General features: G+C 39.4%; 10 protein-coding genes across 13 annotated transcripts; 6 read left to right on the top strand and 4 right to left on the bottom strand.

The window, feature by feature from the left end:
* Positions 1-25: 25 nt before the first annotated feature.
* Positions 26-366, bottom strand: LOC111597719. The gene is made up of 2 exons (XM_023312558.2): positions 268-366; positions 26-198 (listed from the first exon to the last, which is right to left on the bottom strand). The coding sequence occupies exons 1-2, from the start codon at positions 332-334 to the stop codon at positions 41-43; spliced, it is 225 nt and encodes a 74-aa protein (XP_023168326.1). The 5' UTR covers positions 335-366; the 3' UTR covers positions 26-40.
* Positions 367-1,691: 1,325 nt separating this feature from the next.
* LOC111597677 (immune-induced peptide 23) lies at positions 1,692-2,896 on the bottom strand. Of its 3 annotated transcripts, none has more exons than XM_023312506.2 (2): positions 2,788-2,896; positions 1,692-2,004 (listed from the first exon to the last, which is right to left on the bottom strand). In XM_023312506.2, exons 1-2 carry the CDS (start codon positions 2,846-2,848, stop codon positions 1,742-1,744), a joined length of 324 nt encoding a protein of 107 aa, XP_023168274.2. In that variant the 5' UTR covers positions 2,849-2,896; the 3' UTR covers positions 1,692-1,741. The 3 variants fall into 3 exon arrangements, with proteins under 3 accessions (XP_023168274.2, XP_023168273.1, XP_023168271.2); XM_023312505.2 differs by lacking the exon at positions 2,788-2,896 and adding an exon at positions 2,080-2,176; XM_023312503.2 differs by lacking the exon at positions 1,692-2,004 and adding an exon at positions 2,312-2,729 and having other exon boundaries at positions 2,788-2,892.
* A 1,382-nt stretch (positions 2,897-4,278) lies between these two features.
* LOC111597696 (immune-induced peptide 2) lies at positions 4,279-4,701 on the top strand. Its single transcript, XM_023312532.2, has 2 exons — positions 4,279-4,402; positions 4,474-4,701. Exons 1-2 carry the CDS (start codon positions 4,345-4,347, stop codon positions 4,551-4,553), a joined length of 138 nt encoding a protein of 45 aa, XP_023168300.1. The 5' UTR covers positions 4,279-4,344; the 3' UTR covers positions 4,554-4,701.
* A 3,471-nt stretch (positions 4,702-8,172) lies between these two features.
* On the top strand, positions 8,173-8,541 carry LOC111602336. Its single transcript, XM_023319341.2, has 2 exons — positions 8,173-8,272; positions 8,344-8,541. Exons 1-2 carry the CDS (start codon positions 8,215-8,217, stop codon positions 8,520-8,522), a joined length of 237 nt encoding a protein of 78 aa, XP_023175109.2. The 5' UTR covers positions 8,173-8,214; the 3' UTR covers positions 8,523-8,541.
* Positions 8,542-9,780: 1,239 nt separating this feature from the next.
* On the bottom strand, positions 9,781-10,140 carry LOC111602275 (immune-induced peptide 3). Its single transcript, XM_023319271.2, has 2 exons — positions 9,971-10,140; positions 9,781-9,896 (listed from the first exon to the last, which is right to left on the bottom strand). The coding sequence occupies exons 1-2, from the start codon at positions 10,020-10,022 to the stop codon at positions 9,826-9,828; spliced, it is 123 nt and encodes a 40-aa protein (XP_023175039.1). The 5' UTR covers positions 10,023-10,140; the 3' UTR covers positions 9,781-9,825.
* A 6,310-nt stretch (positions 10,141-16,450) lies between these two features.
* Positions 16,451-18,020, top strand: LOC111602272 (chitinase-like protein Idgf5). Its single transcript, XM_023319268.2, has 3 exons — positions 16,451-16,648; positions 16,761-17,321; positions 17,374-18,020. Exons 1-3 carry the CDS (start codon positions 16,528-16,530, stop codon positions 18,018-18,020), a joined length of 1,329 nt encoding a protein of 442 aa, XP_023175036.2. The 5' UTR covers positions 16,451-16,527.
* Positions 18,021-20,079: 2,059 nt separating this feature from the next.
* LOC111602273 (glutathione S-transferase 1) lies at positions 20,080-20,952 on the bottom strand. Its single transcript, XM_023319269.2, has one exon. The coding sequence runs from the start codon at positions 20,853-20,855 to the stop codon at positions 20,130-20,132; it is 726 nt and encodes a 241-aa protein (XP_023175037.1). The 5' UTR covers positions 20,856-20,952; the 3' UTR covers positions 20,080-20,129.
* A 1,478-nt stretch (positions 20,953-22,430) lies between these two features.
* LOC111602266 (glutathione S-transferase 1-like) lies at positions 22,431-23,547 on the top strand. Its single transcript, XM_023319261.2, has one exon. The coding sequence runs from the start codon at positions 22,449-22,451 to the stop codon at positions 23,115-23,117; it is 669 nt and encodes a 222-aa protein (XP_023175029.2). The 5' UTR covers positions 22,431-22,448; the 3' UTR covers positions 23,118-23,547.
* A 273-nt stretch (positions 23,548-23,820) lies between these two features.
* On the top strand, positions 23,821-24,542 carry LOC111602248 (glutathione S-transferase 1-like). The gene has a single exon (XM_023319240.2). The coding sequence runs from the start codon at positions 23,862-23,864 to the stop codon at positions 24,525-24,527; it is 666 nt and encodes a 221-aa protein (XP_023175008.1). The 5' UTR covers positions 23,821-23,861; the 3' UTR covers positions 24,528-24,542.
* Positions 24,543-24,995: 453 nt separating this feature from the next.
* Positions 24,996-25,776, top strand: LOC111602254 (glutathione S-transferase 1-like). Of its 2 annotated transcripts, XM_023319247.2 has the most exons (2): positions 24,996-25,384; positions 25,451-25,776. In XM_023319247.2, the coding sequence occupies exons 1-2, from the start codon at positions 25,007-25,009 to the stop codon at positions 25,676-25,678; spliced, it is 606 nt and encodes a 201-aa protein (XP_023175015.2). In that variant the 5' UTR covers positions 24,996-25,006; the 3' UTR covers positions 25,679-25,776. The 2 variants fall into 2 exon arrangements, with proteins under 2 accessions (XP_023175015.2, XP_023175014.2); XM_023319246.2 differs by having other exon boundaries at positions 24,996-25,775.
* The last annotated feature ends 815 nt before the right edge of the window (positions 25,777-26,591 follow it).

Genomic DNA, 26,591 nt, shown 5'->3' with positions numbered 1-26,591 from the left:
TGAGTAATCAAGTTAATTACTTAAGCTCAGTTTTATGGGCTTAGAATTTACGTGACCATTGCTTGCTTCTGGTGCTGGTCACCTGGGCGGTGTCTTTGGTGGTGCGAATGTCGCAATTGTGGCAATTGCCATTCCACTTGATATTGCCATTGCGCACATGAACCCGCGTCGTGGAGGAGGTGCGCACACGTATCTGACCTGAATTTATATATATACGATACATGATTATATATATATTGGTATATTCTATGTGTATAAAACTCTTACCAGCAGGCGCCGCTGCAATCAGACCCAGCCAAGCGAACGTTAAGACACACAGAGCGAACCACCTCATCTTGTTTGGTTTGAGCACTGAATAGAATTTCTCATGATCTGAGCATCTTATATATAGGCACTCATCAGCTGTCGTTTCATTATCATTGCAAAAAGATGTATTTAGAATATAATTCCCCGATCGTAGGAGCGAAAGCAAAGGCCAACGGCTTTTGAGGTGGGGGAATGCAGCTAAAACTGGGCTTGGGACTTGCCCAAGAGCCGAGAGTAAATCCCAACTGGAATTACATAAATGATGTTTGTTAGTAATATTATTTGCAAATGTCGAGCGTAAGGCATAGATGACTCTACGATGCCCTGTAAAGTGATTAGAAAGTAAATAAAGTAAAAAAGTGAACTAAATTAAATAAATAATATATGTATAAAATATATATAAATTAATATATATATAGCGTATGTCCTATAAGTCTTAAAGACATTTCACTTACAGTTATTATATATACAGTTATAGATTTTGGCACTAGAAAATTGTTTTAGTTATAATATTTCCATTAATTCTTCTTCTATGACTATATGTATAGTCCTTAAAATATATAAAAATAAGTAATAAATAAATTAATTAATATATAATAATTTTAATTTTATTAAATTAAATACATTTATTAAATTATAATTGTATTAAATTAAATAAAATTAAATAATGTAAACATCTTATTTATTAAAAATTTATTTATTAAAAAAATAATATTTATAAAAAATTTCCTTGATTTAAAAAAGGAAAAATAAAAATATTTAAAAAATATAAATAATTTGAAACTTATTTTAGTATTTTATTTATTTATTTTAGTATTTTATTTAAATATTTAATATTTAAAATTTAAAATTCATTACGAAGCGAGCTTTTGGCTGCTTTGATACCCTGTAAATGCATTACTTTATATGTGCCATCTGTAGAGTAACTCTTTTTCACTTTTTATTAAGCATACATTCAATTTACATATACACGAGGGTAGTTTGAAATATTTTTGGGCTTTAAATAAAATTAGTTAAAAATATAAAAAAATGTTTATTTTTTAAATTAATGTAAAATTTCTTTAAGCTGTAAAAAAGAAAAAAAACTAAGAAGTAGGAATTATGTCATCGAATTATGTCATTAAGAAACAGCTCAGTAGGCAGACTGAAGTAACTGAGCTGTCAAACTCTTTAGTTCTAGCTTCTAAATTATGAACGAAATAGTACATAGGCATTCGCCACGCCCCCAGCGAGCGTATGGGAAAAATCTAAGCACTGTAGTGTGAGACAAAGGCAGCTTTGCTTAGCATTATTCGCCCACTACTTTCATTAGCTATTCGTACTGCTGCTATATATGCCCTATAACAGCCCAGTGAAAACTCATCATAGAAAGCACAACACAGACATACCCTCTATAGATGCAGCTTTATTTCAGTTCATGCAAATACACAGAGATTTAGCCGCGAATGTCGCAGCCATTGCAATCGGAATTGTGCACGTAGGAGCCGCCAGGCACACGTCCACTGTAGCCATCGGGCACCACATAGGGCCTGGCACCAGCTGCATTGCGATTGCCACTGCCACTGCCACTGGCACCCTGTCCATTGATATAGACAGTGCCTTGTCCTGGACGACCCTTGTACACCCGATCGCCCACAACTAAAGTCTCAGCATCTGGCGGCGAGCAATCCTGACAGACGCCATTGATGACCACAGCAGCTGCAGACGGGCGGCGGGCAAAGAGGGAGCAAGTAGAGTAGAGGATAAGCTGAGGCGGCTACTGTTGATGCTTACCCGTTGCCATGGCCAGCAAAGCAGCAAATAGAGCACAAACAAATAAGCGCATTGTAAATCTGAATTGCATCTGTACAGCTGTGAGACGAACCGAACAGCTTTATATACACGTTGGCCGGCTTAGGTTTGCTTATCACGGGTCGGCTACTTGATCTGTGGCTGGAAATACCCTGAGCAAAGCTCAAACTGGTTACATTTGACAAGGTCAACAACTAACCAACTGCACACTGCATTAGCTGGCGCTCGAGAATACGTTTATTGAAATTTAATCAAGCCCCCATTGTGTGCCCCTTAACCATTTATGTTGCAGCCGACGCAGTCATCGTTATGCACATAGGTACCTGGACGTCCACGTGTATTGATTGTGGTCACACGGCCACCTGACCAGCCACCGCCACCTAGACCTGGATCACTGGTAATTATCTGCTGATAGCCCTGCCTCTTGTAGCGACCGCCTCTCGAGATACTCTGCGCTCCGTAGCCGCCCTGGCTCAGCATCCAGCCAGCATCATCATCTTCATCAGAGTGTTTCGTGCTCTTCGGCTTCGGTTTGGGCGTCGTCTGGCGACCACGCGTTCGACTTGGTCGACGAGTTGTCGTACCATCTCTATGGCAATCCACACACTCGCCCTTGATGCTCACCTTGCCAGCTGGAGGAACGATTCTTGTTATGAATCCCATTGCGAATACCTTTGGCAATTGTCTCACCTGTCGCACAGCTGGCGAGCAGCGCCAAAACTAATAGAGTTAACAGCGTAAGGCACCTCATCCTCAGTTTAACTCTGCTCGCTGTAATGGATCTTTTATACTAACGTCGAGTGGGCAAATCGGCTAGAATCGTGCGCGATTCAAAATCGAGATAGAGATTCAGCTGTAGCTATCGATTGATTGCCCTCCCGTCGGAGTAGACTCAATGCTATGCATACTAGAAATACTGTATACAAAGTATATTTCTATATATGCTAGAAATCTTAATTTAAATAAATATTTATATATATAAATATTATGTGGAATTGCCCGGATTATCAATGTCTTGACAGTTGTTAAACAAAGCTGAACTCGTGACACGTTTCAATTTTGACGAGGCGATTGCACTACTATATATATATATATATATATATATATATATATTATATATATATATATATGTACTTATTAAAATTCTATTTTTAATTAATATATGATTCCTTATAAGTGAATTTTGAGTACAATTTTGAGCCAGAAGTAATTGGAATGATAGATAAAGAAAGCTGTAGAGGCCATGATTGTTTGATTGAGCATGTAAAGAGAGAGAGAGTTTTAGAGTGCGAGAGAGAAAGAGGGAGAAAGAGTGAGTGAAAAAGAGATAGTAACTGAAAAGAAGAGAAAAAACGGGAGATAAAGAGCGAGAGATGGGGTGTTAGAAAGAGAGAGCAATCGCCTTTCTATGCGATTCTTATAAATGAAAATGTTTTCCAAACTAAAAATTTAGGAATATTCAGAGAAGTAGCATAATAGAGGCAGAGAAATGGAGAGAAGGAAGGAAAAAAGGCGAGAGAAAGACAGACAGAGAGAAATAAAGAAGAAAACAAATATGAAGAGATAGGCAGAAAGAGAGAGAGAGAGAGGGAAAATAAAAAGAGTAAGAAAGAGCAGGGTTAGAGGTATGAAAGAAGGGAGAAAGAGAAAAAGAGATAGTAAAAGAGAATGAGAGAGAGGTGGGGAAACATCGAGATATCTATATAAATAGAGAGAGATAGAGAGAAAAATAAAGACAAGGACAAAAGCTACAGGTTAATGGCTAAATAGTAACAGATATGATTGATGCATAAAGCGAAAGAAAGAGACAGAAGCTGACAAAGTAAGAGATAGCAATAGTAAGACTTCCCAAAGAACTACAACAAACATCAAATGCTCATCAATTAGACATACTTAAAGCTCACTCCACTAGTCTATTAACTACTTATAATATCTGTGCTCCAAAATAAAGCACCTGACAGTTCCAGGTAACAATAAAGATGCTACTTGGCACAGCATGTCAATTGTCAGCTGGGATTTAGCACTTAACACTTGAATATTCCCAGAGACTGTGATAAGGAATGCAAGTGCGCCGTCTACAGCTGGGAATTTCCATATGCGCGTCCGATCGCTCGCTTTCAGCTTAGCTCTGTGAATTTCCCGAACGCACGCCGCTTAGCTTAGCATCCATATAAGATCGTAGCTGCGTTGTAGGCAGCATCAGTTCAACTCAAGCATTTGTCGAACCAACAATCAACAGCCAACAACATGAAATTCTTCTCAGTTGTCACCGTCTTTGTGCTCGGTCTCTTGGCTCTGGCCAATGGTGAGTAGCGAATGCCTCATCAGAATCGAAATATATACTAACTAAATGTTTCTCTCTGTCTCTTTTGATAGCTGTTCCATTGTCGCCCGATCCAGGCAATGTGGTCATCAATGGCGATTGCAAATATTGCAATGTCCATGGCGGTAAATAGACGTAGCCCCCGGCCTGCATCTGCTGTTCAGCGTCTCCTAGCTTACCTCAATCTGTTCGGCACAATCTATTTATGTACACACTGCGTTTCAAAATTAACTTAGCAATAAAAAAATATATAAAATAAAAAACTAGACAAAAAACAACAATTTTATTAATTACTTTGCAATCCAAAAATTGTCTATAGCAATAAAAAATGTTCACATTTTCTAGCTAAGAAACTGGAGATCATTGATGATTGCAAGTCTAGGAATACATATATGTATGAATGAACTTGAAATAAATATATATATAAATATATATATGTGTGAGAGAAAAAAAAATATATATATAAATCGAATAATCTGTTAATCAGATTTCTATATAGTATCTGAAGAGTTGTTTGTGAAAAGTATAAGACTACTGCTCATGTCTAGGAAACTTGTGAGAAACTTGGCTCAATTCATTCACAGCAAAATTAATATATATATATTATATTTATGCAAAAATATTTATATATATATATAATATATTTTCATTTTATGAGTAAACAACTCAAAAGCATTTTTTAAGTCAATTTTGATTTATAAACTTGAACGATTAAATATTATTATATTTATGACATGTAAACAAACGTCATATAAAAATATGCTAAAATATTTATATTTTTGGCTCAACTGATATATACCCTACCTCTAAAAATACAAATTTTACTGACACACAAATACAGATTTTTCTAATATTAAAATAAACATGACAAAAATATACCCTGTAATAAGAATGTCACTTTAGCTTATTATAACAATTATATTATTCGACTACAACATATAAAATACCCTTTAATAAGATGACAAATACAGCTATAAATAAAAGTAACTGTAAATTGAAAATATATAAAAAATTATTTGACTAGAAAATACCCTGTTTTTGACGAATGCCACTTTAGCTTATTATAATAATTATATTATTCGACTACAACATAATCCGATATAGATTAGAATACAAATAACATCTAGCATGACTAGCAAATACCCTGTATCTAAATACATATAAATTGCTAAGCTTCAGAGTCTAGTGTTTCCTGACTCATTGACTATACATGATCGTATTTAATATGCATTTACAATTATTTACAATTAATACTTAGAATACCCTATAGCAAAACGTGCACCGGTTCTAATCTGATAATGCATAAACAGTTAGCAGAAGGCTTTATTATATATGTGTTATGCCCATTATCGGCATCGTTAGCCATGACTACGTCATCAAGACAGCTTGCTTATAGTTTCTTATATACCCTAGAATATATCAATCAAAGGCTTATACACTTACTAAAAAGCATGCCAATTAATAAGCAGCTGAGGCACATCATATCTTCAGCTGCACTAAACAACTTGATTACTCTCTATAAATAATAAATTCAGTTTTATAGAACTGCATTTGCTTAGCAAATTGTTTTTCCTAGAATTTATGCATGCTTCGGCTAACAGATTCCAGCTTATTTTCTAAACAAAACAACAACAAGTGGTTAAATAACACGTTTTAGCGCTTAGTCGGAAATGTATAAAGAAATTAAGTTAATTAACATATAAAACGGTGGAGGCGCCACGCTTCGAACGTCGCAATTGATATTGAATATTCGATTTCAATTGTAAACACTCATAACTGTGGTAATCAATGGACGGATGATGATCGTTAGAGATACCCTGTAAAAGGAAAGTAACTTAAAGGCAGCCTTCTATATGAATTCAAAATAAGATATTAGGAGAGAGAGGCAGGAAGAGAGAGTCAGGGAGAGAGAGAGAGAGAGAGAGAGAGAGAGAGAGAGGAGAGAGAGAGGCAGGAAGAGAGAGTCAGGGAAAGAGAGAGAGAGAGGTAGGAAGAGAGAGTCAGACAGAGAGAGAGAGAGAGCGAGAGACAGAGAAAGTGAGAGAAAAGAAGATGGAGAATGACAGAGAGAGAGAGTAGAGGAAGAGAGAGACTGATAGAGCAGAGATGATAGAGAGAGTGAGAGAAAGAGATGGAGAAAGACAGAGAGAGAGAGAGAGAGAGTGATAGATAGGAGAAAGCTATCTCTCTCGCTCTCTCTATCTCTCTCTCTCTCTTCTCTCTCTCTCTCTCTCTCCCCTCTCCTCTTCTCTCTCTCTCTCCCCTCTTTTCCCCCTCTCGCTCTCTCCTCTCTTTCTCTCTCTCTCTCTTTTCTCTCTCTTTTCTCTCTCTCTTCTCTCTCTCGCTCCCCTCTTCCCTTTTCTCTTTCTCTCTCCTCTTCTCTCTCTCGGGAGATAGAAGAGAGATCTCCTTCAGCTTGAGAGATAAAACGAGTGAGAGAGAGAGAGAGAGAGAAATAAAGAGTGAGGTTGAACGGGAGAGACATAGAGAGAGAGCAAGAGATTGACAGGTGATGGAGAGAGACAAAGTTAGAAATAGACCGAAAGAATGCCAGATCAGAGTGTTAGGGGAAATGAGGTTATGAGCACGATAGAAAAAAAGAGAGGGAGTGATAGATACATAGCAAAAAATGTTGGAAAATGAGAGAAAGAGATAGAGTGAAAGCTATAGAGCGAGAGAGACAATAAAGAGAAAGACTATGAGAGACATAGAGTAATGATAAAGAACGAGAATAAGAGTAAAAGACTATTTCAAAGAGAGACAGATAAATCGACAGAGATTTGCATAGAAACAGAAAGCTATAATTAGAGAGAATAAGGGAGGTTATGCATGTACAGAGAAAAAGCATAAAGAATATCTAAAGAGATTCAAGGCTTTGGGATAGAGAGAAAGAAAGAAGATAGAAAGCATACAAATTGCTAAAGATAGAACAGAAAAGCTGAGTGCAAGATGAAAAGGCAGAAAGACTAGAATTTCTCTTAGATTACGATTATATATATATATATATATATTTATTATTTTTATATATTTATTATATTCATATATATATACATATATATCAGAAACATCAAGTCGACTATATCTATGACAATGACTGTAAAAATTAGAGTGAGACAGATGAAAAAAATATTAGAAAGTAGAAAGAAAGTAAATGCAAGACTTTTCCATATTACATTTTAAAACAAGCTATAAAGACTTTGCTATGAAAATATACTTAATGGCTCTGGCCTCTCCCTGCCGCTCTTCCCCTCTGTGCCTCACTTGCACGCTCGATGTGCATAGTCCAGTTAGTTTTGCAAAATCTCAACATATCGCGCAACGCAATTGGGAATTTTTCAAACTTGAGCTCGGCTGGCACTGGGCAATTCCAAGCGCCAGGTCCAGCCCCAGCCCCAGCCCCAGTGCCAGTGCCAGTGTCAGTTGATAACACATTGAGCTGAGCAGCTATAAAAGGCTGGCTGGACGAGTGGCTTGGCATCAGTGCAATCGCAAATACTCTTGAGTCTTCACAGCAGTCGAACAAACCACAACAAAATCAATATGAAATTCCTGTCGCTCGCCTTTCTGCTCGGCCTCTTGGCTCTGGCTAGTGGTAAGTAGAAATATTGAAGAGATTAACAAATATATATATATATTAGATGTTGGGAAATACCGAAGCAACACTATCTCTGCGATGAGCTGAGAGCATGCCAAGTCGAGTGCCCCAATCGAGTCAATCTAAAAATTGTGCTCTATATAAAAGTGCATGATATAGACGCCGATGTTTCAGATCGTTTGGAATCGTTGCTGTGAATATGAAATCGATTGCTTTGCAGCTGCTGCTCTTGGGCTGCCTTCTGGCTGCTGTTTGTGGTAAATGAAATTTGCACAGAAATCTAATACTCTATATATATATATTATATATTATATATTTGTTTCCACAGCCACGCCTGGCAAGGTGATTATCAACGGCAAATGTGTCGATTGCAATCGGCCCGAGGATGACGACTCCGTGATCATTCCAGGGGATGTCAAAGTATCCGCAGCTGTCAGCCAGGCCCTGACTTCGGGTGCCATTGGCTTTGGCCTGCTGTATTATTTTATAAGCAAATTTTTTCATTAATAGTTATTTTTAAATGATATATAAAATAAACAAAATTTGCATATGTGATAAAGAGTTATTTTTGGAGCTACATTTTTATAACTAGGGTATCTCTCGCATAGCTATTGGTTCTATGTTTGTCAGTTATATTTCATGAGCTGCTTGGAAAATCTGATTTGCCTGGCACAATAGTGTTATTTTATTATATATAGTATTTGAAATATTTTTATCAGTTTAGAATTTTCCAATTCAGTTGTTTATCTCTTCGCTTTCGCTCTCTCTCAATTTTTGTAGCTACCTTTCTAGCATTGCCTCTCATATGCTGTCTCTCTCTCTCTCGTTCTCTATGTGGCTGCTGACAGCCTGCCTTTCACTCGGCCTTCAGTTTCATTTACTCTCCCTGTCTCTAGGGGCCTCCATCTGTGCCTCTATCACTCTCTTTCACATATCTGTCTCTCAGCACTCTCTTTCTTATGCTTTTTCTCTCTCTCTGCCCCTCTCTATCTCTTTGCCTCTTCCAGTGCCTCTATCCCTCTTTTATATCACTGCCTAACTCTCCTTCTCCCCCTCTCTACCCCCTGTCTCTATCTCTCTCTCGCTCTATCTCATTGTATATTTTTTCATACCCTATAAAATTGAGGCTGCCTTCTACTGAGCATATCGTTTTTCAATAAATCATCTTGTGACACTCAATTGAGTGTCAACAAAATATATATTATATATTCTTGGTACGTTTCTGTCTAATTATCCGAAATATAAATAGCGCAAGCGTCACTTGAGCTCGCCTCAAACACCCCACAGTCCACTTTTAGCTTTTTGCATATATTGAATTGTGCGGGTTTTCCCGAGCAATCTCTTCATTGACCTGTTATCAGCCGTATAATATACATATATTTCTACGAACAGCACAGTTGCCTAATGAGCTATATAAGACGGAAATGTGATTGCAGTTGCTTCAGTTCGGTTTGGTAGGTTGACTTTGAACAAGATGAGAATTCTATCGATTGCATTTTTGCTGGGCCTCTTGGCGCTGGCCAGTGGTATGTAAAGGCTATACGAGCTCGACTAACTGTTGTGTAATCTCTCGCTCTCTCTCACTACCTCTAGCTACCCCCCTAAGGCCCGGTGATGTTATCATCAATGGACATTGCATCAACTGCAATGTGCACGGAGGTTGAGAGACGTTGCAGCAGCTGAAATTAATTTTCATGTCTAAATTGTTACCTAAAGAGAAAATGCTGAAATAGAATAGAATGTTGGCAAAATACAAAAACACAAATATTTTATATTTATTTTTTTTTTTGTTTATTTCTTATATATTTTCTTAATCGCCTCGAATGTTGCAAACTTTGCAATCGCCATTGATGATCACGTTGCCTGGATGCAGCGGATTAGCTGTAGATGGATTTACATTTGAATTGGCTGCATAGTTAGGGTATTTGCTTGGGGCATGCCCGACTAGCACTCACCGCTTGCCAGAGCCAACAGAGACAGCACAAAAGCCAACGACAGCCACTTCATGTTGCTTCTTTCTTCTAGTTGCGAATCGTCAAACGAAACTGTTCGCGTCAGCGGCTCGACGAGTTGCTTTTATAGCGAAACCGATCGTATTTTTGACTCGACTTCTATAATTATATAGTATACGAGTATTGATAAACGTCGATTGGAAATGCGCACTTGTTTAATCTCTGTCTATGCAAAACTGGACTAGCAGCTAGGTTAAGTCGTTGTACTACGCAAAGTCTAAAATCTGATAAGATGCTGCCTTGATCGTACGGTTTTCAAGATCTATATATTGTCTATATAGAGATTTGATTGGTTAATAATAGTTGATTAACAAATAGTTGACTTGAATGCTCTACAAAGTATTTGCTAAGAATTTGTTTATGTAATCAGAGTGAAAGGGACAAAAAGACAGATAGAGAAAAGGAAGAGAGAAAGAGATAGAATAAGAGATATGTAGCAGTATAGAAAGAGAGGGAGTCTAACTTACTAGTTGCATAGTTAGGGTATACAGCAGTCTACTAACAAGTCTGAACTATCTTTAATCTGTTGAAAATTACAGTTCATTCATGCACAAGGCGTTTACATGCAGCTCGCTCAGCTAGTTGTAGATATTACATAGACAACTGACAGATACACATGTATGTACATAAATAAATAAATATTAAATGCGTATATTGAAATAAACAATTGCTCGTGCTGTTAAAGCAACTAAGCATGCATTGATCAAATCAATTTTATTATTTTAAGACAAAGTTGAATGGCAAGCGAGGTATATAAGACTACGAAATATTTTTTAAATCTATAAAATATAATTTTAAATAAATTAAACAAGTGACAGGAGGCTGTCTAAAAAATTTGGTATTTGTATATATATATATATATATATATATATAACAGCACGAGGGCTGCTAATAATTTTGAATATATTAAAAATCTAAGTAGAGTTCGTATCCCAAATATGTTGCTTGTAGAGTCCCTAGCTCCTAAGTTCAATGAGTTATATAGAGAGACTAGAGTGACAGGAGGCTGTCTATCAATTTTGGTATTACCTGAGTGCTATGAAGTATATAAAACAGTATATGACTTTGAATATATTATACCAAATATGTTGCTTGTAGAGTCCATAGTTCCTGAGTTCAATGAGTTATATAGAGAGACTACTCTTGGTATAGAAGAATAAAGGTATACAAAATACTCTAGTTAGTTAGTTTTATAGATATCAAATTTTAATGTACAGGGTATTTTAATTACATTTTTATTACAGCAAAAATCTTAAAGCGCAAATGAAAAGGCCTTTAAAATGAAATGTTTAACCAAGTTTGAACATGGCCAACGAGTTGGGCGGTATGTGTAGCTGGTAAAAAGGTAAATGAACGTGTTTGTGGTTGAATTCAGTTTCGTTGGCTAAAAGTTGCGTACGATGTGTGTGCGTGCGTGTGTGTGCCTGTGTGTGTGGTTGGCAATTAAGCCAATGAAGCATTAAAAACACCAGCCAAGGGCGTAAGCCATGCAAAGTGAACTGGAATCAGTGACTGGGTTTGGGGAAACACAAAAAGGACGTGGATGGGTGTGTGTAGCATTCCCCCTCTCACTCACTCAGTCTCGCTCGTTTCCTCTCCCATGCTCTCTGTGTGTCACAGCTTGGCTTTGGCTGGATTAGCGTGGATGTTGCTGCTGCTGCTGCTGCTGCTGCTGCCACATTTGTCAATGTAAAAAGCATTACGCTTAAATGAACCCATGCACATGCATAAATACGCTAAAGCCAACGCGGCGAACAGACGACACGTGTGCGTTAACAATTTAATTACGCCAAATAAACCACCCACACAACCACCCAGCCACCCAACCACCCAACCACCCAGCCAACAGATGTTGCCCAAAAAGTTAATCACCCAATCGACGGGCAGGTCAGCTGTATTAAAGACTTACAACAGGGAGACTTCACGGGCTGTTGCCAGCTCGAGAGCCATTAGCCACCGCTTTGTTTCACGTGCGAGCGGGAGGCGGCAGGCAAGTGGGCGTGGTGGCAGCTATGCCTAAGAAAGCTAGGGTCTATTTACTTAAGCCGGTGTGAAAATATGCCATGAGTATGCATATACGAAAAGAGATTCAGCGTGTGTGTGTGTGTGTGTGTGTGTGTGTGTAAAGGAGTGTGTTTGTGTGTGCAAATATGTCAGTGGCAAAAGTGGTTACACAGAGCGCTAGATACAGACTGAGTCAGGAATGTACGTCTGCCTATGTCAGCCTATAGGCTGTGTGTGCTAAGACGAAGCTGTAATGCGCTTTCAACTTGGAATATGGGAAGCTAGGGATATGTGGGATATGGAATATGGAATATATGGAATGTGAAATATGGAATATGGAATATGGAAAATGGAATATGGAATATGGAATATGGAATATGGAATATGGAATATGGAATATGGAATATGGAATATGGAATATGGAATATGGAACATGAAACATGGAATATGGAACATGGAACATGGAATATGGAATATGGAATATGAAATATGAAATATGAAATATGAAATATGAAATATGGAATATGGAATATGGAATATGGAATATGGAACATGAAACATGGAATATGGAACATGGAATATGGAATATGGAATATGAAATATGAAATATGAAATATGAAATATGAAATATGAAATATGAAATATGAAATATGAAATATGAAATATGAAATATGAAATATGAAATATGAAATATGAAATATGAAATATGAAATATGAAATATGAAATATGAAATATGAAATATGAAATATGAAATATGAATAATGGAATATGAAATATGAATAATGGAATATGAAATATGGAATATGGAATATGGAATATGGAATATGGAATATGGAATATGGAATGTGGAATATGGAATATGGAATATGGAATATGGAATGTGGAATATGGAATATGGAATATGGAATATGGAATATGGAATATGAAATATGGAATATGGAATATGGAATATGTTGTTAACATACTGTTAAACGTGGCTCAACTGAAATTATTTTATAAATTTTTTAGCGGCTTTCACAAGGTACTAGAAGGTCTGTAATACTTGGTATATAAACATTGTGCCTCATCTATAATTAACATACTGTTATTAACTGAATGTAGCTTAACATTAATTACAATGTTAGTTGCTTGAAACTTTTAACGCAAAGTTTATTCATCAAAGTCTGCAATGCCCCAGTTTAGAACATAGCCACAGCTCTGCCTACGCAAATATATATTTCTATTCCTATCTCTTATATAAGTATATATGTATGCGTGTATATATGTATGTATGTATGTATGTGTGTGTTATATGTGCATAGCAGTTGGCTGTGGGAGCAGAACAAAAGACAGTCAGAGGCATTTCTTGGCAGCTGGGGCACTATTAGTTTATTATTACGACCAGCGTTTTATTGTCAACCTGTGGAGTAGGGCTGTGTGTGTGTGTTTATGATATGTGTGTGGGCAATTGTGGGCGTTTCCATGAACATGTGTGCACTTTGCTGGGGCGTCTGTGCATGGCCATATATATGAAATATTCTGTTGATTTGCCACGCCCTGCCGTTGTTGTTGCTGTTGTGCGAGTGTGTGTGTGTGTGTGTGTGTTTGTGGTTAGTTTTATGGCTTTTAACATGTGTGTGCTTATGTGCGTGTGTGTGGTTTTTATGCGTTGGCATTCTATAAAATTTATGTTTATTTTTTTGACAAACGGAAGCGGAAGTTTTTTGTTGCATCTTTTAGGCGCGGCGCACTGGGCGTATGCGTGTTTAGAGCTTATGCCGTTAGCCATATAACATAAAACATTTAAACAGTCCACAGTTAAAATGAAAACATTATAAGAGACAGCTGCAATGGGGTAAATTTTAAATGCCTTTTACGCCTGGCTTTGTGTTTTTAGCCCTGGGGACAAATCTATTAAAGACGAAAGGGTAAGACAGGCAGCAGCTTAAGCTGCCAGGGTCTGAGCGGCTAGATTTGAGCTGAGGGAGCTTCGCTGCAAAGTAATTACGCAAAGGATTTGTTTAAACACTTCAGTGCTGGCACTCAACTCAGCAACAAGCTGGCCAAAGAGATGAAAACAGGAAAAGCTGGAAAATTTCTGCAAGAAAAAAAGTTTTGCTATTGAATAAGTTTACATGCACAAAAGAGGGAAAAAATAAACATGGAAAATAAAATTATTTTTCTAAAGGCCAAACAGTCAACAATTGCCACGCCCCCAATCGCCCACTGAAGCCAACAAATAGCGCCACGTGAGCGAAATTGCTAATCAACTGGGCAAAAGCATTCGAGGGCACATGTAAAAGCCTCTAAAGGACACTCAGCACGTTTTAAGTGCCAGTTGTTGTTGTGTGTGTGTGTGTGTGTGTGGGAGTGTGCGAAGGGTGAGTGTAGCTCATCATTTGCCATGTTGTATGTCAGACAGCGAATGCTTTAATGTATTTAAGCTGGTCACAAAACATTACTGTCAGCTGGGAATAGCGAGCGGATAGCGAGGGAGTAGCGAGGGGGTAGCGAGGTAGAGGGGTGGCAGGGCATATTGAGGGGGTTGTATGTTGTTTGCTTTGTGTGTAGGTGTGATGGCGTCAAAGTGACATGAGCCAGAGACAAGAGCCAAAGAGTGCCGCTGGCAAAAGCGACAGCAACTAATGACAGCTCTCTATATATATATATATATGTGTGTGTGTGTGTGTGTGTGTGTGTGTGTGTTGAGCATGGCGGCTCAGCAAAGCCCACTTCAGGCTGAACCACACAACCCCATTAGCCATAACCGAGTAAAATCCATTTCAATCTCCTCCTTTTTGAGTTGGGGATTTGTGTTTTTGGTGGTTGTCTTGCATTAGCCATAGATATATATCTATAGATATATGTGCATATGTGTACGGCCCTGGAATGCGTTAAGTCTTGATGTCTTAATCACACTACGTAATTGAAATGCTGTTAAGCAGCTATGCGCTGGCAAAAGCCAAATTGCGACTAAGTGAAAAGTTGATGTGAGCTAATTGAATATTGAGATTGGTTAAGTTTTCTTAGATACTAAATGGAGGAGTATATATTTAAGTGTATATATATATATATATATATATATATATATATATATATATATATATATATATATATATATATATATATATATATATTTATAATTATATATAAATTTATATGTATGTACCCAAGTATATATAAGACTAAGTTACATGATTATAAGCACTAAACCCTTTAATCTTTGCTCTATACACAAATTGTCAAGAACAAAGTCTTCAAAGTTACATAAGATTCTGCGCTCTGAGTGATTGATGGAGTGATTGACAGCTTGTTGAACTGACTAAGTGACTACCTGACTGACTACTGAGCTGAGTGATTTGAGTGCATAGCTGATTCGCTGCTCAAGTAGACAAAGAGCAGAGTGCTTCACTTACTAACTGATTGATTGATTGATTGAGTGATTGTCTAATCAGTGTTTTATTGACTGATTGACTACAAACAGAGCTGCTTGAATGACTAATAAATTGTCTGTTAAATGACTGTTAAATTGACTGATTAACTGATTGACTGCCGCCTGATTGACTCACTAAATAAGTTACTCCCTGACTGTCTGATTTGAATGATTGACTGATTGATGAATAGGTATAGATATAGACATATTTATACTCAGTGTGTTAGTGCTTGACTCGGTCAATCAATCAAGCATTCGCTGATTGATTACCCAGTTGACAAAATTTGAAAATTGCCTAAATGATTGATTGAGTCAAAAAAATTGATTGACTAAAAAATTGATTAGCTGAGTTCGACTGAACAATGCATGATTTATTGACTGGTAAATAAAGCAGTTGTTTGACTGTCTGATTGACTTTCGGATTAGCCGATTGACTGATAGAGTAGCAGACGGGCTAACGGCTTGATTGATCCACTTGGTTGGCTGATAGACTGTTAACATACAAATTTGCTGACTGATTGATTGAATTTGTGTTCCACTGATTGACTTATAGACTAGCTAAAGAACTGATTGACTGACGCACTGATTGCTTGACAGCAACAAACTGATTGACTGTGCAGACTGATTGATGTACCGATAGACTGATGCACAAATGCACTGACTGAGCGACTGACAAATTGACTTAGAGACTCATTCACCTAAGTGATTGACTTATTAAGTGATTGAGTAATCGTTTGATGTTGCACACCAAAGATAAATAGCTAAAATTGTTCAGTGTTTTGGAAAATTGTTCGTGCAAGCGTGAAAAGCTGCTGGAAAGCGATTATACATATATATAATATATATCTCTCTATAGATGTACTGCAGCCAGTACAACCATACACATGCTGATTTATGACAAATCCCAATTATTGAGCATCGTCTATAGTCAAAGTAATGCCATCACCTTATCGCCGAGTTGTTTTTGAATTAGTTTCAAGCTGCGCCCGAGCTTTAGTATTCATGCTATCAGCAAGATTTCAGCATTTCAGTTTCCCAACCTAAGTCAAAGCGAGCACACACAGTGCTCCTCCACTCAGCCAGATGTTGCCCAAAGCTTGGATATTCCTAGTAGCTGTGCTGTGGCTGGGTAGCTGCCCTGTAAGCCAAGCAGATGTGGCCAAGCTCGTTTGCTACTACGACGCGTCGAGTTTCGTGCGTGAAGGTGAGCAAAGCCTAATCTTTATATGCCAAATGGCAGGGCGAAGCAGAGGTTATCTCTTCTGCTTGATACACAAATATAATGTGTACAAATTCATGTTTTTGTTTTCTTGCAGGGCCCGCACAACTTTCACTGAACGAACTGGAGCCCGCCTTGGGCTTTTGCAACTACCTGATTTATGGCTATGCCGGCATCGATGCGGAGAGCTTTAAGATCAAGAGCTTAAGTCCCGAGCTTAGCTATAATCGTCAGCATTATAGTCATATTACCTCGCTGCGTCAGAAGCATCCACATTTGCGTATACTGCTCTCTGTGGGCGGTGGGCGAGATCTGAATGCAGAGGGCGTGCCGGATAATGCTAAGTATCTGAGTTTGCTGGAGCTGCCGGAGAGTCGTAATAGCTTCAAGGCCAGCGTCAGAGAGGAGCTGACTAAATATGGCTTCGATGGCTTGGACCTGGCTTGGCAGTTCCCGCCACTTAAGCCCAAGCAGCAGCAAGGCGCCTTGAAGCGTGCCTGGAGCTCATTCAAGGGCTGGTTCAGCAGCAGCTCGGTCGATCCCAAGGCCGAGGAGCACAAGGCGCAATTTGCCTCGTTTGTCAGGGAACTGCGACTGGAGCTGCAGCGCAATGGCAAGCAGTTGACACTCAGCATGTTGCCACACGTGGATGCAGAGCGTAAGTACCTCATGCAATATCAACTAGAATCTCACTTCAAGCTCTGCTGCAGTCTTCATAGATATACCATCCGTGCTGAGCTTTGTGGACTTCGTCAATTTGGGCACCTACGACTTCCAAACACCAGAACGTGATCCCAAGCAAGCGGATCTGCCTGCTCCACTATATGCCATGTACGATCGCGATGCGAAGCACAATGTTAACCAGCAGGTACAGTATTGGCTCAATAATACGGCCAATGCACAGCAGCTAAACATTGGCATTGCGAGCTATGGACGTACATGGAAAATGACAGGCAAATCGGGCATCACAGGATTTCCGCCAATTGCCGATACGGAAGGACCTGCTCCCGGTGGCCGGCAGACGAATCAGCCCGGTTTGCTTAGTTGGCCAGAGATTTGTGATCTGTTGCAGCATCATCTAGGTCAGGGCAAGGACACGAATGCAGAGCATCTGCGCAAGGTGGGCGATCCCACGAAGCGATTTGGCATCTATGCTTATCGTGCGGCTGATGATAATGGGGAGAATGGCATCTGGGTGGGTTATGAGGATCCCACAACGGCGGCGATTAAGGCTGGTTTTGTTCAAGCTCAAGGCCTGGGAGGTGTGGCCATCCACGATCTGTCCCTTGATGATTTCCGAGGTCAATGTGCGGGCGAAAAGTTTCCCATACTAAGAAGCATCAAATATAAATTGTGAATTTTTCATAAATAAAAGTAAATAAATAAAATATAAAATATAAAATATAAAATATAAAATATAAAATATAAAATATAAAATATAAAATATAAAATATAAAATATAAAATATAAAATATAAAATATAAAATATAAAATATAAAATTTAAATATAAAATATAAAATATAAAATATAAAATATAAAATATAAAATATAAAATATACAATATAAAATATAAAATAAAATATAAAATATAAAATCTATAAAATAAAATATCTCTAAAATCTAAAATCTCCCCTCTCCCCTCTCCCTCTCCCCTCTCCCTCTCCCCTCTCCTCTCCCCTCCCCTCTCCCCTCTCCCCTCTCCCCTCTCCCCTCTCCCTCTCCCCTCTCCCCTCTCCCCTCTCCCCTCTCCCCTCTCCCCTCTCCCCTCTCCCCTCTCCCTCTCCCCTCTCCCCTCTCCCCTCTCCCCTCTCCCCTCTCCCCTCTCCCCTCTCCCCTCTCCCCTCTCCCCTCTCCCTCTCCCCTCTCCCCTCTCCCCTCTCCCCTCTCCCCTCTCCCCTCTCCCCTCTCCCCTCTCCCCTCTCCCCTCTCCCCTCTCCCCTCTCCCCTCTCCCCTCTCCCCTCTCCCCTCTCCCCTCTCCCCTCTCCCCTCTCCCCTCTCCCCTCTCCCCTCTCCCCTCTCCCCTCTCCCCTCTCCCCTCTCCCCTCTCCCCTCTCCCCTCTCCCCTCTCCCCTCTCCCCTCTCCCCTCTCCCCTCTCCCCTCTCCCCTCTCCCCTCTCCCCTCTCCCCTCTCCCCTCTCCCCTCTCCCCTCTCCCCTCTCCCCTCTCCCCTCTCCCCTCTCCCCTCTCCCCTCTCCCCTCTCCCCTCTCCCCTCTCCCTCTCCCTCCTCTCCCTCTCCCCTCTCCCCTCTCCCCTCTCCCCTCTCCCCTCTCCCCTCTCCCCTCTCCCCTCTCCCCTCTCCCCTCTCCCTCTCCCCTCTCCCCTCTCCCCTCTCCCCTCTCCCCTCTCCCCTCTCCCCTCTCCCCTCTCCCCTCTCCCCTCTCCCCTCTCCCCTCTCCCCTCTCCCCTCTCCCCTCTCCCCTCTCCCCTCTCCCCTCTCCCTCTCCCCTCTCCCCTCTCCCCTCTCCCCTCTCCCCTCTCCCCTCTCCCTCTCCCTCTCCTCTCTCCTCTCTCCTCTCTCCCCTCTCCCCTGTCACCTCTCCCCTCCATTTATGCCACATCTTGTTTCCGCCGCTTTTATGGACCGTGCTTCCCCCCCAACATGGAAAACCAATTCAATTCCACTGGAGCGAGAGAGAGAGGGAGAAAGAGATATTTCAAAGAGCGCCTAAAAGCATGCTACAATAAATTGATACAGCCAGCGAAGCAAAAAAGGAAAAAGTCGCAACAAAGTTCGTTCGTACAACGGGAAATGCAAAAAAAAAAAAAACAAAAAACACGTCGCATTAAACGCAAACGAATCTGGCCAAGCAGAAAGCTTGACAAAAACCCTACGTCCAGGTGGACGCCGTGGGCGATAGGCGTGGTCGGCAGCGAGACGAATGTCCAAAGTAAAAGTTGAAATTAAACCAATTAGTTTGCCCACGTCAACCCGGTCCGCCTGCGCCCCCACCCCCTCTTAACTGTCGCTTGCTTGTGCGCCAAGACGAAGGGACGAACGAGTGGGCGTGGCTGGTGGGCAAGGGTAAAGGCAGTGGCAGCGATGCTCAGTCAGGCATTTAGGCAGGTTCCATTTACAAGAGCCGCACACCTGGTCCCGAACTCCTGAGAACTCCCAGCTCCGAACTTCCGACACGCGACACCCGGCGTGTCCCGTGTCCCAAGTCCTAGCTGACGGCGTCATAAATTAATTATGATTTAACAACTTTAGCATGCACGACACGGCAAAAACTTTGCGCTTTTCAAGCGTCTCATTTTTGTGTTTTCTTCTTCTTTAAATAAAAAAGGCATCATTTTTTTTTAAATTTTAATGAGCGCAAAAAGTTGAAAAGTTTTAATAGGAACAGAGCAAGAGGTAAGCGCAGACTGATGAAATTTGATACATATATATATATATATATATGTTCAAATCGTGTTTAGATTAGGCAAAAAAAATATCATAAAAAATCATCATTTTAGTGGTTATTTACTTTAGTGGCTGCCTGCCCGCGCCGCTCTTGATGTCCTCGAAGGCCTTGAGCCACAGCTTGTCGAACTGTTTGGGCAGCTTGGTGCGCACCAGTTCCGCCATTTGGCGAGCGCCCCGCAGATTCGCCTGCTCGTAGTAGGGCAAGCCGGAGATTCGAGCCAGCCATTCGCTCAACTTGGGATACCCGACAGCATCGACGGGCGCATAGCTCAGATGCAGTGTGCTGAGCGTGGCTGCGATGCTGAAGTCCGCTATGGTCACCAGCTGGCCGGCCATATAGTTGCGTCCGTCCAGAAACTGTTCGAGCAGCTCGTAGGCCTTATGCACCTGTTCAATTAGCGGCTTCGGCAGCTCGGCCACCTGCTCCTGGAAGATCAGGTGCTGCAGCTGCTTGAAGAGCACAAACAAAATGCCCGAATCGAAATGCAAACGTTGATCGACCAAGGCACGCTTCAGAGGATCACGTGGATACAGGGCATCGGTGAATGCGTATTTGCCCACCAGATAGCCCATGATGGCATGCGAGTCCCAGATGCAGGCCTCGTTATCCTGCAGCACTGGCACCGTACGCTGCGGATTCTTGCGCACGAAATACGGCTCCAAGTGCTCCCCGGCAAACAGATCCACGGGAAAAAATTCATGATCCAACTCCAGAGCGCGCAACGTGAGCAGCACAGCGCGCACGCCCGGACTCAGTTCCGTGCCAAACAGGACGAGCACCATGATATCAACTACGAATATAGATATAGTATATATATATGATAGATATCTACTATAACTGTGTAACAGCTACTGCGCTAGCTTCAAGCCAAGGCAACTGAGTTTCTACTGCCACAGACAGCTGCCATCAACCAGTGCACGATTTCAGTTTGTACATTTCCAGATTAGATAAGATTAGATAATACGAACAACTAATTATTTGAAAGACGACCAAAAGTAATCTAAAGACGTCATAATGCTGCAAGTTTAAGTGTTTTTTTTTAGATTTCTTTTTAGTGTTTATTAATGCTGCGCCGTTAAGTGCCTGAACTGCTTAGATCTTATCTCTTACCTCAATGTTTACTCATGTGTCAGCGAGCTATAACTAAAATAATCTGATGTATACTTATATACATTATATACATGAAATGATATTATATGTATATATATATATCCTATCATTTCATGTATATAATGTATATAAGTATACATCAGATTATTTTAGTTTTATTTTTAATCAAAACCCTTAAACAAATCACATAAATGATTCACTTTGCGTTTGCGTGTGCCTGAAATGCATAAATTATTTAAATTAATCGAAATAAAATAGCTGTAAAATCAATATGAGTAGCTATAGATACCCTGTAAAATAGCAGCAGCAGCAGGTATGTACGATTATTTTTATTTGTGCGCTAATTTTTGTTATTGATTTTTATATTAAATAAATATGAATTCATTTTTCATTTAAAAATAAAAAACTAAAATTATGAAAGTTATTATAATTTTGTCATAAAATATATTATCTAAAAAAATTGTATAAATTTTTGTTGAAATATTGATAAATACTTTTAAATAATAAATAAATAAGAAAATAAAAAGAAGTTGAAAATTTTAAAAAATTTAAATAATAAATAAAGAAGAAAATAAAATAAGTTAAAAATTTAAAAAAATTTAAATAATAAATAAATTAGAAAAAAAAGTAAACAATTTAAAAAATTTAAATATAAATTATAATTTTTTAATGTACGTATATATTTTAATATTTTTAAAATTTAATTATATATTCATATTTTATATTTTATATATATTTATTCTAATGTTTATTAAACATAATTTTCTTTTTTTCATATTACATTATAGCCATTATACACCAGAAATATAAAATAAATATATATTAAACGGCATAAAAATGAAATTCAAATTCTTAAATATTTTAAGCAATATAAAACTTATCTGACTCATTTGTTAATTATTCTTTATTGAATTATTTTTTCTAATAAGAAAAGAAGCAATTTAATATCCCTAATTGTTAAAAATTACCTTAATTAGTATAGAAACACCTTAATTTAATTTGATATACTATCTGAAATAGTCCCCCACTAATATGAGCTATATGGAAATGGGTGCATAATTAACTATTTACTTGGACATCGTTTGTTTTTTACGAGCTGAGTTTGTTGACCTTCCTCTTCCTATTCCTCTGGCAGCAGGCTTCATTCACCGAACACCAAGGTGACCCTCAGCCCAGGCAACATTTCCCAGGCTTAGCTCCACTATATAAGGTCCTGCCGACTTGCACCTGGCAGTTAGTCACCTTGTATCAATCAACGCTAAAGCATGGTGAAACTTTTAATCTATGGCTTGGAGGCAAGTCCGCCGACGCGTGCCTGTTTGCTGACACTCAAGGCGCTGGAGCTGCCCTTCGAGCTTGTGCACGTTAATTTGCTGAACGGGGAGCATTTGACACCTGAGTTTCTGCAAAAGAATCCACAGCACACGGTGCCGATGCTGGAGGATGACGAAGGCTGCATTTGGGACTCGCATGCCATAATGACCTACCTGGTGGGTAAATATGGCAAAGATGATGCACTGTATCCTTTGGATCATCATCAGCGTGCCATTGTGGATCAACGGCTGCACTTCGATTCGGGTCTCATGTTCACCGGTGCACTGCGTCCCATAACAAGAGGTATCCTAATGCTGGGAGAAACAGTCATCGAACAGTCTCGAATTGATGCCGTTGCTGAAATCTACGATCTAGTGGAATTGTTTTTGGGTGATAACGATTTTGTGGCTGGCAATGAGCTGACCGTAGCTGACTTTAGCTTTGTATCATCGATAAGCGGCTTGTGGATCTACCTGCCGATAGATCCGGCTAAGTATCCCAAAATTTTGGCCTGGCTGGAACGTATTAAGGAGCTGCCCTACTACGAGGAGGCCAATGGCATGGGCGCTACACAACTAGAGACAATTGTTAAGTCGAAAAACTTTACAATTGCAACCTAGGTTGCATTTTATTAAAATAAATTCCTAAGTTAACTAATATATGTTAATTAGCTAACACAAACCATTTATTTGAATAGCAGATTATAAAAACACTCTCTTTATGGTGAAATATTTGTTTACCAAAGTATAATGGAAAATGCAGAGTCACGACGCGTCAGCGCATTGAAGAGAGCGCGATCACAGTTAAAATAGCTTATTTACAAATACTTCAAACACTAAGAGAGCAAGCAATCGACTAGTCAGCATAAGCATATGTTTCCACGTATAGTGAGAGAAGAAGAGAAACTACTAGAACAGCCAATGAACATTTAGCGAACAGTAAATTTCTAAAAATAACTAAGAGAGCATGAGCTAAGCAAAGTTCAATAGCAAACATCTAAGCACCTACTTATGCACTGCTTAAGTTCTGTGTTACTTGCATAAAAATAAAGCAAACAGTAATTCATTTTAATCTGCCTCACTTTTTCTCTATGTAACTAATTAAAAATACATTAACATTTGCTTTCAATCGAGTTAGAAATCAATGCAAACACATATAAGTTCGTTGCAGTACAAACAGTAACTACTGAGACAGTTAAAAATTAAAGAGCGTGGGAAGTTAACAGTCGCTAAGTTCACTATGAACACGTAAGTAAATTCAGTGGAACATGTTCGACTCTCTTGAGCGTCGCTATCATATAAAAGCGTTGCCACGCTCTTCTAGGCCGGTCAGTTATTATTCAGACGCCGAACACAGTACACAATATGGTGAAGCCTATTCTCTATGGTATCGATGCCAGCCCGCCTGTGCGTGCCGTTAAACTGACGCTGGCTGCGCTGCAATTACCCTATGACTACAAAATTGTTAATGTGCTGAATAAGGAGCAGCATTCCGAGGAATATCTGAAGAAGAATCCTCAGCATACGGTACCATTGCTGGAAGATGCAGGTGCAAACATTGCCGACTCTCATGCCATAATGGCGTATCTGGTGAGCAAATACGGCAAGGATGACTCACTGTATCCCAAGGATCTAGTAAAGCGTGCTCTGGTCGATCAGCGCATGTACTTCGAGTCGGGCGTTGTGTTTGCCAATGCCCTGCGCAGCCTTACCAAACTGGTTCTCTTCCTCGGCAAGACGGAGGTGCCGCAAGAGCGCATTGATGCGATTACTGAGGTTTACGATTTTGTTGAGGCTTTCCTTAAGGATCAGACCTACATAGCCGGCAACCAGCTGACGATTGCCGACTTCAGTCTCATCTCTTCCATTAGCTCTCTGGTGGCCTACGTGCCTGTTGAAGCCACTAAATATCCCAAGTTGAGTGCTTGGATCAAGCGATTGGAGCAGTTGCCCTATTATGCGGAAAATAGCACAGGTGCACAACAATTTGGAGCTGCTATTAAAAGTAAGCCTTTCAAAGTAGTTGCCTAAGTGATATAGTGTTATCTTAAACTATTTAATAAATGTTTTCTTTTATTTAATAATCGATAATATATATTCTGTTTCTACTGTTATCAAAAGAGTCAACTGCGCAGTTGATTATAAAAGAGTGCTTCGCTGTGAGTGATATTAAGAGAGAAAGAGAAACATAATTAGATACATTTCAAACGGTAAAACAAAATTGCCAAATTTTTTTGTTAAGCTATTTTTGCTCTTTTTAGGTTTTGCTTTATAAATTAACCTTACTATACTAAGGAAGACAATTATTCTCTTTGCGACTGTTTGTTTTTATTTTTATGGATCTTTAAGAAAAGAGAGTCATCTATTTATTAAATTAGCAGTGTCTATTTCGGTTTTGTGTACTATGCTTTGACATACGTTTTGCCTCTCTTATTATTATTATTTTTGGCGGCATCGAGAGAAATTTCCTCTTATGCTATTAGTAATCGTTCAGCTTGCGAACCGGCAAGATGGTTAATTTGACGCTCTACGGATTGGATCCCAGTCCACCAACCCGTGCAGTCAAAATGACGTTGGCTGCTCTGCAATTAGCATACAAATACGTTAATGTGAATGTGCTGAAGGCAGAGCAACTATCACCTGCTTATCTACAGAAGAATCCACAGCACACGGTGCCTATGCTCGAGGATGGGCCAGCTCGGTTTTGGGACTCGCATGCCATAATGGCTTACCTCGTGCGTAAATATGCTAAGGATGATGCCCTGTATCCTAAGAATTTCTACAAGCGCGCATTGGTGGATCAACGATTGCATTTTGAGTCGGGCGTGGTATTTGCCCACGCGCTGATAAGCATAACGCGGATGGTTCTCTTCCTTGGCCAAACAAAGGTACCTAAAGAGCGCATACAGGCAATTGTAGAGGCTTATGATTTTGTCGAAGCCTTTCTCAATCAGGAGGATCACGAGTACATTGCTGGCGATCAGTTGACCATTGCAGACTTTAGTCTCATCTCTTCCATAAGCTCAATGGTTGCATATGTAGAAATAGATCCCGTTAAATATCCCAAACTTAGAGCTTGGATGCGTCGCATGGAACAGCTGCCAGTTTATGCAGAGAATGCGGAAGGGGCACGTCTCTTTATAGCTTCAGTGAAGAAGGCAAAGTTCACAGTGGCCGAATAAGAGCACAGTAGCAGAAATAATAATTATATGTGGCGGCTTTTTTTCAATGTAAAATATACAGATGGCAAGTATACCCAAAATGGCTCTTTCTATTTGAAAAAAAAACCTAAGGTAAGGCTCTCTTAGTTATGGGAATTTATGAAGCTTGGTGAATTATTCTCTCAGCTTAAATTCCTTAAGTACATATGTAATGTTTTACTATGCTAGCTGTAGTTTCTTGCATCGATCAAGCTTTGTACTTAGCGCTATGTGACATAATCATTTTAAGAGTGTTTATGGCAAATGTTGAGTTTTTGGGACACGATTTTAAGCTCTTAAGTAGGTCTTATACATATTCGCATACAAGCTATCAGCATATTTGATATCTTTAGCTAGTTGTCAATAAATGCCAGTGCTAGCTAGTTTTTCTTTGACTTTCTAGCCAAAAATCTTATACGGGTGTGTATATTGCTTTATATAATAAACTTCACTCATAAATATAAGTGTTACACGAACCCTGACCATTTCTTTTTAAATGCCTTAAGCACGTGTCTCCCTTACCTTGCACATTTTGTGCTATCAGCACCTGAGTCTCTGTTGTTTTCACTGATAAGATTTGTTGTTTTGAGTGCTATAAAAAGGTCTTCCAAGAACGAAACGAAATGTTGTATATATTTTTGATTGTGTATTATATAAGTAACGATAATTATAAATATTTTGATAGGTTATAGATCTATTAGGCTTAAAGTCGAACCGACAGACTTCTGATATAAAAAGCATGTTTGTTTCTGATGAAAATTGGATATTTATTAGCGTTGTGTTCAGCTAGTATCGAGTATTAGATTAACTGTAGCCCCTTCTAGCTAGTACTAGCATTACAAAAGCTTATTCTGGCTATTACTAAGTTAAATATAGCCATTTATATCTAGTAGTC

This window comes from Drosophila hydei, unplaced genomic scaffold, assembly GCF_003285905.1.
Source record: "Drosophila hydei strain 15085-1641.00,03,60 unplaced genomic scaffold, DhydRS2 tig00008122-arrow-pilon, whole genome shotgun sequence".
Classification (NCBI taxonomy): Eukaryota; Metazoa; Arthropoda; class Insecta; order Diptera; family Drosophilidae; genus Drosophila; species Drosophila hydei.
This window is presented reverse-complemented; position numbering and strand designations above follow the sequence as displayed.